At 30.7% G+C, this 12,055-nt stretch overlaps 1 protein-coding gene across 1 annotated transcript in view; it reads right to left on the reverse strand.

The window, feature by feature from the left end:
- The window catches only part of LOC140060000 (uncharacterized), a 52,034-nt gene that overhangs the window by 15,018 nt on the left and 24,961 nt on the right, over positions 1-12,055 (reverse strand). The window contains exon 14 of the mRNA XM_072106019.1: positions 10,592-10,673. Within this exon, the coding sequence (XP_071962120.1) occupies positions 10,592-10,673 (82 nt within the window). The remainder of the gene's footprint in view (positions 1-10,591; positions 10,674-12,055) is intronic.

Consider the following 12,055-nt stretch of genomic DNA (forward strand, 5'->3'; position numbering starts at 1 on the left):
TGAAATGTTGCTAAGGAGAGCTCAATGTCCAATACCACAGTTAATAGTACAGTCCATCTAATCTGAATCACCAATTTGGCAGGACTTGACCTCTGTGAGTCAGAGTCACAAATCGTACCTGTGTCCCGATTTGGCCCTAGGTTGCTTAAACTAGCTACGAAATGTACAATCAATCAACCAATCAGAACGGTGCATGCTTTCTATAATCAAAAACACCTTGTTTTCTAGCGTTACCTGTTCGTAGACTAACAGTCATCTTTTTTAGCCTTGAATGATAATCCCTTTGTCATATTGTTTCCTGTTATTAATTAACGTGATTGTCAAGTGCAGATTTTAGGATTTTTCTCATTCATAATTCTCATACCTTTTTCTACATTTATTTACTACTAACCAATTATAGAAGAATAAAGTCAATATTATGGTTTAAAATACGGTATTTTTAAATATTCAATTTCAATTAAAATCAAGTGTAAAATAATAAGCATTTTTAGTTTTTTGCATATATTTGCATATAGTGTTAATAAATGTTGTCATATTTCCTACTCTTATATAATGCTTTTAACAGCAGATTATTTATTTTAACTTCAATTTTACTTCACAATAAACCTGTGTAACTTACAGTACTAACATACTTTAAGTACAAGTCCTAATATCCTACGGTAGATATTTTTTTTTTCTTGTGATTGAGCAACGGTAGAATGTGCCCTCATCCATGCAGTTGCAATATCACTGTGAATTATGCCTCACTATATCTGACTTATTACGATCGCAAAGTTCTTATAAAGCAATGGAAAATAGATAGGTTCAGGATATGTAATTGGTCATTTGATTAAGTTTGTAAACCAACCAACAATGATTGCCGAGGGCTCCCAAGGTTATACTCCTATATAAGAGCCAAGTTCTCACGATTTCAATTCTTCAGTTTTTCAGTTAAATGTAACCTCTGTTTCCACTTTTATTTCAGATGTGCGGTTGAGGACAGTATATATGTATTTGTAGCTGGTTTCACATGGAAGACATATCAAATATATATGTATTTTATCATCATGTGATATTTGTCTAAGTTCCCTCCTGTTAGTGGTGAACCTTGAGTTCACTGTTAGGAAAATAAAAATAAATTAATAAATGAAACAAATAAATAAATCAACTAGAAGGGAAAAAATAAATAAATCTAAAACATACAATGGATTATTTTTATTCGATTATAAACAATTCTCCAATAGCTTCAAAGTATCTTTGCTCAAACTTAAATTTTCACATAAAAAATGCAGGTTAAGCAGCAATTTTCAATCAAAATGAACTTTAAAGCTCAGGTACAGGCATGAATTTTAAATATAATTTTTGGTTAATTGTACATAAATCAAATATTTGTAACAGAAATCGAGACGAAAAAACATGAATTTCCCTTAATATGGTCAAATACAAAATTTGGCAAAATTCTTCAATAAAAACCAGGAAGACTTTTTTTCAGTAGTTAGGTAGTTAACCTAATGTAATAACATGTCTGGTGACTCCCTAGACGGTGAAAAAAGATGGTGGATATACGGTGGATAATTTTTGCTATAGCATGAAAATAAAAATCTGAAGTTGAATAAAAATATCAGAAATGTAATATTCAAGTTATATTACCTATATTTAGTCATCTGATAACATTTTTTACCACACTGTTTATTTTCCATAGCTTTTTAAAATGCCTCACTATTTACAAAATTTGTGTACAAAAGAATAGAGATTTTACTGTGTAATTTGAACTATTTGATAAGAAAGTGCTTATTTTCAACAAGCTCGTGTAACACAAATAAAATCCAAAAAAAAAAAATTAACAGATGATGAAAAACAATCCTGTGAGGGTGAACTGACACTGTTAGAGTGTAAAGATGCAATTTTGTCAATGAAGCGTAATAAAGCACCCGGTACTGACGGCCTTACCGTTGAATTTTATCAATTTTTCTGGCCTAAAATAGGTTCATTAATCTGTAATGCTCTTAATACATGCTTTAAAGATGGGAAACTATCAATATCACAAAGAAGAGGGGTAATTAACTTAATTTATAAGAAGGGAGACCATGATGATCTCAATAACTGGAGACCTATAACTCTCCTGAATGTAGACTATAAAATTGCTGCATTGGTTTTAACAAAACAAATACAAAAGGTTATATCAAAACTGGTTAGTAATGACCAAAAAGGTTACATTAAAGGTCGCTTTGGTGGCGACAATGTAAGATTAATTAATGATGTAATTCAGTATATGGATAACGGCAGGTTAACAGGAGCTCTTGTTAGCGTAGATTTTAGTATTGCCTTTGACACTGTAAATAGACATTTTCTTGTAAGTACCTTGCGTTCTTTCAATTTTGGTTCTTCTTTCATTTCATGGGTGAACGTACTGTATTCAGATACAGAATGTGTAATAATGAATAACGGTTGGTGTTCAAAAAGCTTCCAAATGCATAGAGGGATCAGACAAGGCTGTCCCCTTTCTGCCTTACTATTCATTTTAGTAGCAGAAATAATGGCTATAAGAATTAAAAGTGATCAAAATATCGAAGGGATTGCCCTTCCAGGCAAGGATGACTATACAACTGAAGTCAAAATTGCACAATTAGCAGATGACACAGTTTTATTTCTAAAAAATGAAAACAGTATAAAGAATAGCATTGATAAAATCGTTGAATTTGGTCTAGTATCAGGTTTAAAGCTAAACAAAGAAAAAACCAATGCCATGTGGTTAGGGCGTTGGAAAAACAGAAAGAAGAACGAAAATTTGTTCAACATCAATTGGGTGTACAGTAGTTTTAAGATTCTAGGTATACATGTTGGCCATGACAAAGAAATATGTTTTACTAAAAACTGGTCTGAAAAAATTCAATCTTTTAAAAAAATGCTTGATACATGGCACAAAAGAAACCTCTCGATATTTGGCAAAGTTATGATTTTAAAAACACTGGGTTTAGCAAAGTTAATCTACAACGCAAGTATTATAGATACCCCTGAATGCGATTTAAATGAAGTCGATAAAATTGTATTCGATTTTATTTGGAATAATAAAACAGAAAAGATAAAAAGATTAACATTAATCAATGATTATAATAGTGGTGGAATAAATGCTCCAGACTTCAGATCTCAAGTCAAGGCACTACAAATGTCATGGCTTAAAAGATTGTACAATGATGACACTTCCAAATGGAAGTGTTTACCTAAAATGTATTTTAACAAAATAGGTCCAAGAGAGGTTATTGAAAATATATCAAATGTAAAATATAAAGAAACACATTACAGTAGTATGCCTTTATTATATAAATCAATGTTAAAGTATTTAGCTGAATTCAATCAATATTCTGTCAAAATGTCACTTTCCTATGAACAAATTATAGAACAACCTATATGGGGCAACAACTTGATAACACACAATGGTTTCTCACTCCTTTATAGGAATTGGATTAGATCTGGTATAACAAAGATGAAACATATTATAATTGATAACAGATTTATTAATACAAATGAATTACTATTTTTGTTAAATATCAAATCGAATTGGATTGCTGAATTGTCATGTCTACTAAAAGCAATACCACGAGAATGGAAAGATATAATTTATTCAAAAATTGATAATGTAAAAGTTAACGAAGTTATATCAATACAGTATAGTAAAATGAGTTGTAAAAACATTCGTCTCTTTTTTATAAAAAAAAAATGTAAAGAACCAACCAAGAGTAAAACAAAGTGGGAAACACATTTTAATATAGCGAACGATTGGACACTGACGTGGAAAAGAAAAGTAAATGATATTAAAGATAACAAACTTAAACAGCTAAATTTCAAACTATTGCATTGTATTATTCCTACCAATAGAAGGCTCTTTAAATGGAATATTAATAATACAGACACTTGCCTGCAATGTAATGTAATGTAATAGAAGATGATAAACACTTCTTTTACCAATGTACTGAAGCAAATGATTTATGGAAATACATTAATGTTTATACCACATATAAGTTTGGAATTGAGGCAAACTTTCAAAATATTGTACTCGGTACCGGAAACAGATATGTTGACCACATGATCTCTTTTGGATGCTTCTGTATCTATAAAGCACACATTTTGAAAAAAGTAAAGAAATGGAATTATGGTTCACTTTCTCGCCTGTTTTTGGCTTAACCGACTATTATAATACGGTATATTCTACAGAGGTTTATATAACGCTGTGCAATGCCAATAGGTGGTTAAATCTTTATATAGAATTATTTAAAAAAAATGAAAATAAATGAAATAAATATTAAAAACAAAACGAAACGTAACATATAAGTAAGCAACAAATATAACCATGAGACATAAAACTAAAACACAAGAGTAAGGAAAGAATTTTTTTTTAAGCTTACTATAATTATTTGAATTTTATATTTGTATTTATGTTCTTATTGTAAAAAAAAAAAAAAAAAAAAAGAATTAAGAATAATAATTGTATTGCATTTTATATATTGTAAATATTTATTTATTTATATACCTTTGTCGTGGGTATGTATGTATGCATGTGTGCAATCATGTACTCGAATATATGCACTTGTGTGTTTTGTACAGAGACATAGACCTATTTTAGAAAGGAATAGTTAAAATAAAAGAAAATAATGAAAAAAGTGGATAATACATATAAAAGTATAAAGTATATATATATATATATATATATATATATATATATATATATATATATATATATAAACACAACAGGCAAAGAACATTAATTCTAAACCGCCCGATGATATACTAAATTTAATTAATTAATTTGGAACGATAAAGATGAGGAAATCTGTGAGAATGAGAAAAAGTCACCCCAACCGAGACTCGAACTCGGACCGCCTGCTTGATATGCAGATGTCCTAACCATTAGACCACTGGGGCTTTCATGGTATTGTTCGAACTCGATTGGATAGCGACTCTTTAACATTCTCGGCGTGGTACGGCGGAACAGCACTAGTCCTCAGTTGTACGCACGCGCAACAGAGATCAAATTGATACGCCCTCATCTTTCAGTATTTTTATTCACGAGGCGGGATCTCCGAAGAGATACTTTTATATATATAAACACACTTTTATATATATATATATATATATATATATATATATATATATATTTGACCGAATTGTTTCGATCAAATCGTACTAAAGATAAAAGAAAGTACAAGAAAATAACAGAACAGAATAACAAGGGAATATATATTTGGATGAAGTGTAAAATCATTGTATTGATCATTTGAGAATGAAATGAATAAAATAGTGGTTAACGCCACAAAAGAGAAAAAAAAAATAAAATCCCAAAAATTATGAAACATAGGGGAAATTATAGATCGATAATTATTGGAATGTATGATCAATATAAATTTTTTGCCCGCACCTGGCCTTTAATGTAAATGTTTAAAATAAACATTGTTTTAGTATTGTTAATAGTCCATTAGTGCTGATTATTTAGGCTTCTTAATTTATCACTATAGACATAATATGGTTAAAGTAAGCTCTATCTAATTCCCACCAATTAATCTCTTTGTCAGATCAGAATTTTGTCAGTTACTGCCTTCCATAGGTTAACAAACTCACATTTCAGCTAAGTTCACTTACTACAACCATGATACTTATACAACAACAATTAGGTTTGGGGGAGAGGGTACTACTACCTTGAGGTCATAAAAATAGGCCTACCTGCATTTCTTACACTAAAATATATGAAATATTCCTTATTTTTAAAATGGAATTTCAATTGTTATTCAATGCAACATTTATTTTGACCAAAATCAAACATCAACATCGTTTAGGTACAATAGCAAGAATAAAAAAAGAAGTATCATTTGGTCGTCGAGGGATGACGAGTGAGACTCTTACAAGTTTGTCACTGTTGCCCCCTCTTCATAGACAAATGAAAGAATAACTAATAGATATTATATAGATTCAGATCACTAAAAATAAATTAGTTGCAGAAAAACAAAAATGAAATAAATGATATTCTTTGATGGGGTGTTTTTTTTTAAAGAGATAAAATTAGATAACAGGTTCGCTGTCTCTCAAACTATATACGGCGTGACAGAGACACAACGATTCATCACAGGGAATTAAAATGAACAGGCAAGCATCAAAACTAACATGGGTTTGAAGCTTAAAGGGGAAGTGAAGTTAAATTCCGGTAAATCGCAACTAAGTTCAGGGTCATGATAACATACAGAGTAGGCCTACATTTAAATGTATTGTAACAGCCGATATTCCACACAAGATCAACAGCCTGTAAACGTGTACAGTTTTATATAAACCAAATGCTGTTTCTCACCCCAGGAATGAATTGTTTATTATATAGTACTTCAGCAGACATAAGACATAACGACAAATCAGTAATTACATTTTTTATAAGCAAAATCATAATTTTTGTTTGTTTTTTTTTTTGGTGTCAAAGGTTAATTTTTCAATCACAAAATTTCAACTGTTAGGGGTATTAATAAATGACATTCTACATCTTTGTCTTGCCCACATTATTATAAACGCACTAACCACAGCATAGAGTCATGCCAAGTATCTCAGAGTGCGTGCAAGTGATTTCAAATGCGGTATGCCAAACGCAACCCTTCCGTTGGAACTTGTTTTGGTAAGGTCAAACGAGGATTGTTAAATTGGTTACATTTCGATGTATTACAGGTCTGAATAAAACTTTTGATTTTACCTTATGGAAATTGTGTCTTTCGTTTTCTTTTCTTGTCAAAACTGACATTATACTATTAAGGGAATTTGCAAGCTCCCAAATTTAAATATTATTTTATTGAGACAGGTTAATTTTATATCAATATTTGTTTCATATGAATAAGAAAATAAAAAACATTTAATAGGCCTGTTTGTGCTATACAAATTTAAAACCATTAACCATTAGATTATTAATATTATTAATAATTATTTTGTTTCTAAAATTCTGAAATTAACTCTTGAAAACATTAACTAGGATACTAAATCGGCCATATTCCTCAACTCCTACTAATATAGAGGGCTTCTTTTTAGAGGAAATCAATCAAATACTACAGGCTTTTATAGCAAAGATTTTATTGTCTTATTAAGTTCTTGCTTAGTATAAATAGCGATTGTTAGATAACACAATACACATTCAGAGTACTTTTATCATCACCATGCAAGTACTGACCGCAATAACTAGCGGAACGAATGTTGCCACGAGGCACAAACGTTTAAGCACGATTATAATTGAAATTAAGTTGATGACAAATCACATTGTTCAGCTAATTAGCATTCACGTATTTGATAATATACTTTATTTATTGTTTAAGAACAAACTTGAATCTTTATTAAGCAAGTTAGAATCATTAATTATTGGTAGTAAATTAAAATTTTATAACACTCTTTGTAATTTTTATTTGAAAAAGAATGAAATTCATATTTACCAGATTGGTAGAGTATATCATTTTAGAAGTACCAAAGAGGTGGGGTCATTCATTCTACCCACAAACCCTGTCTACTGACACTTATGACTCTTTGAAAGCAGTAACTGTTTAAATATGGCAGAAAAAAAGTATAAAACACAGTACGATGACTAAGCTACTGTTGTCCCTAAACAAACGTTTCTAATCTTGGCAGTTGTTAATTTTCTGTAATTTCCTTGAAATAAAAAAAAAGTTAAAATTTTTATAAAATGTTGAAAGAGACAATAAGTTGCAATAACTTTAAACAAGAATAAAGTAGATGAATATTCAACTTGTTGATATATCACTGAATTATTAATTAATTGAATTAACAAGTTATTCCTTTTATTGAAGGTTATATCCTGCTTGTAGCGTATTATGGACAAACACATACTTCTAAACTGAAACTTAAAAGAGAATTTTTGTAACAATGTTCTTAAAAGGAAACCTCCTTCATAAATTCAAATTCATATGAATAGAAAACGATATATTTAAATTGACAAAGATCGGGAAAAAAGTATTGTACAATTAATTTGTTACTTTCTAGAAAAGCTATTTACAACAGCATATTGAATCATTAATAACTCCTCTTTCCTCCTCTTTTGACAGTTAAAATGAAATTGTGAACACTTTTTGACAGATTATTAATACTGTATGTTAGCATTCAACAATTCTGAATCCCCCTTTATTAAATTGGTACATATAATTACCAATATTGTCAACTATTCCCAAACAAAACACTCCAGTGTGGCTTAAAATATCTTTTTTTTATTTAAAAAAAAAGTTTTTAGAATTAAGTAAAAGGGTTTGGTTGTGACATTGAAGACTAAGCAAAAATTAATTAGTTTTAGGATCAAGTCATTAATTATATTTTTAATTTTTGGCCTTGATCAATTAAAGCTATGAAAATAATATTTCCTAAGTTCTCTTACTCAGGGTCAAAATGAAGGGGTGAAATAGGGGGTTAAGATTTGCAATTAAAGTGAAAGTAAACATTACAATCTAATCTAAATGAAACATTTTATTAAGGAGCAGGCAAGAGAAGGGAAGGGGGAGTGGGTGAGCTATAATTAAATAGATGAAAGGTGGATGTAAAGGGTGAAAGAAGCAGTTTAATGTACAATGTACAATCAGCAGATTTCAACCACAAATTAATATCTTTTGAAAATTTGATGTTTGATGTAAATGTTTATCTGGTTTGTATTACAGTATCAAATCTAACAAGAAACAATGCATAATGAAATAAATTGTTATAGACTAGTGGATATTGAACCAATATTAGCTACGTATCACCATTAAGAACAGAATGATACTAGATAGTTTCTCATCACAGAGACCAATAAACACCAACTGATGGTACTTAAGTGAATTGGGACAAACAATAGGATAATGCAGCCAAACGCACAATGTAACAATTTATTAGTTTACTTTACATGACTGGGAAAGTGAGATGTTTAATTTTACTTTGACGTAAACATTTAACAACATTGGAATTTTGACCACCTGAAACATTATGTTGCAAATTATTTACTGTACATGATGAAAAGGTCTATAAACAATGCTTATCCTCCTACCACACACGGTTCTTACATAAGACTTGAACTAGAAACTTGAAATGACATCACACCTACTGCACCAACTGACTGACCAATTAAAAACCCTAAAAAAACTTGTCACATATGGATAGAGGAAATTTGTGTCACCATTATGAACAAATAACATTTTAAAAGTTTAATCAAATTGTAGGAGTTCATGGAAAGGTGTGTTACCAATACGAATCAATAACTTAAAAAAAGTTTCAAAAAATAATCATAGGAGTTCAAATGAACTTTTGGACAAATAAAAGCCATTGACATCTGTCTCTGAAGAATGTTGCTATGGTAACCATAAGTCAAAGGAAATAGACTTTATCAGTTTGATAATCTTAAAAGGTCAAATAGTCATGGTGGATTTTAAAGGCAGGAAAGATATGATGATGGTGGCATAAATATACCTGCCACAGCCTCCTTAAAAAAGGTACAAATTTCAAACATGGTCTAAATCGAACAATCAAATACAAGATACATATGATTAGCTTCCAACTCGCGGATTTTAACACATTTTGCTTGTTTTTTTACAGCAACTACAGCTAAAATTCTTTAAACAACTTCATTTATTACGATTGGTCGACTTTACAATGTTGAAGGTTTTAAGAGATTTGAATTTCTCTATTACCTCTTTCATTATACACATTTCTCTTGACATTTATGGCAGAAAGTAGAAACAAAATAATTCTCCCTTATTAGAAAACAAGTATTTTACTAAAAAAACCGATTCACCTGAAGTTTAAGCTGTAACAATAAGTTAGACAAAACTTCCAAAATAGAGGGCAGCAAACATAATATGTTAAGTAAATTGTAAATGCATTTTGATTGGCCAAGTATTATTAATTGATATCCTTTTAAAAGGAAACTACTCATTAGCAACTAAGAGAGTATGACCATAAACTGATCTGTACCTGCCAAAGCTTTTAACAATTACGAATACATAACAGGTTTAGATTTTGGCTTTAGTATAATGTTATCATTACATTAAAAGGGGTACAGGCATTGAAAGGGGTACATGCATTAAAAAGGGTACAGCCATTGAAAAGGGTTAACTGTAATTTGCCCTAAAACATGTTAACCTCTCTATTAAAAAACAAAAAAAACAAAAAAAAACTGTTGAAATGCAGCCTATAAATAAAATTTGAAATTAAAAAACACAATTTCAAAATTCTGTAAACAGGCCCCAGAACTATAATAATAATATTGTTATTATAACAAGCAAGTGATATAAAAGAGTTATAAAAATGTATTATACATTAATTATAAAGCTTCTGTGCTTTGTTGATAAATAATGGGACTGATTAATTTGTATTTGATTCAGAAAAAAAAGGTTTTGTAATGAATGCTTTATGAAATAATATTAAAAAGAACTCAAAGATTTGATTTTAGAGGTTCACTGCTGCTCTGTTTATCTTACACAAGGACTCGTATATAATAATAATAATAATAAGTTGGCATGTAATAATCTCAGTGGCCAGATACAGTCTAGAGGTTTGGCGACTCTGGGATAACCCTCTGAACTAGTTCTCAAAATCATCGACAACGAAACAACACAATACATACCGCTAACGTGGCAACTGGGTCGGTCTGATCAGCAAACGTATTTAGAACTATTCCGTCAGATATCCGAGTTATCTTGATCAACCTAAGGGACGAAACGAGAGCATAATAATATTAAATTAGTTAACTTGAAATGCCAGAGCATTTAATATATTTCAACAGCCAACAGGCTTGCATCCAATCACGTGAATTAGACACTTAGGATGTTAACATTGTAGTATAGTTATGGAAAGATAGGGTTCAATTGAATTAGTAATTACATGACCTCATGGGAGTCCAATCTGTACTCAATTTTTGTATTCACACATTTATACATTTGTATTTTCTAAGAATAGGTTTTATTTTATTTTTTGCACTCAAAATATTTGTAGTTTTTCTGCAGATTAATACTGTACTCCATTTTTAATTGTTGTGTATCAAAAGAAATTAGTTTTATAATAGAAGCTAAATGTTGAAGCTAGCCAATTTTATGTAATTTTATTTTCATTAAAATCATCAAAGTATTATTACATAGGGAAATGAGGATTAGGCCCTGACAGCAATGAGTAGCACCATCAGAAAAAACAGTCCCTCAGTCTTGTTTGAGTATGTACAATACTATAAACAAACCTCTCTTTATGCAGATATTTTTAGAGTATTTTTACAAGAAATGTACTAAAAGTAGATGGCCATTATGCAATTAAATAGTAACAATAGTAAGTAACAAGTAAACAGAAATAGTCACATTGTCCTGATAAGTTTTTCAGTTAAATAAGTGGTATCGAAAATGAGGGCCACCATTCTCCATAAAATGTGAACTTGCTCATTAAATCAAAAGCCTAAAATGCTGTATACCTACAGAAGCTGTACAGTACTGGACTACCTACAAATGCTACAGTACTACCTACACAGAAGCTGTACAGTACTGGACTACCTACAAATGCTACAGTACTACCTACACAGAAGCTGTACAGTACTAGACTACCTACAAAAGCTACAGTACTACCTACACAGAAGCTGTACAGTACTAGACTACCTACAAAAGCTACAGTACTACCTACACAGAAGCTGTACAGTACTAGACTACCTACAAAAGGTACAGTACTACCTACACAGAAGCTGTACAGTACTAGACTACCTACAAAAGGTACAGTACTACCTACACAGAAGCTGTACAGTACTAGACTACCTACAAAAGCTACAGTACTACCTACACAGAAGCTGTACAGTACTAGACTACCTACAAAAGCTACAGTACTACCTACACAGAAGCTGTACAGTACTAGACTACCTACAAAAGCTACAGTACTACCTACACAGAAGCTGTACAGTACTAGACTACCTACAAAAGCTACAGTACTACCTACACAGAAGCTGTACAGTACTAGACTACCTACAAAAGCTACAGTACTACCTACACAGAAGCTGTACAGTACTAGACTACCTACAAAAGCTACAGTACTACCTACACAGAAGCTGTACAGTACT

This window comes from Antedon mediterranea, chromosome 10, assembly GCF_964355755.1.
Source record: "Antedon mediterranea chromosome 10, ecAntMedi1.1, whole genome shotgun sequence".
Classification (NCBI taxonomy): Eukaryota; Metazoa; Echinodermata; class Crinoidea; order Comatulida; family Antedonidae; genus Antedon; species Antedon mediterranea.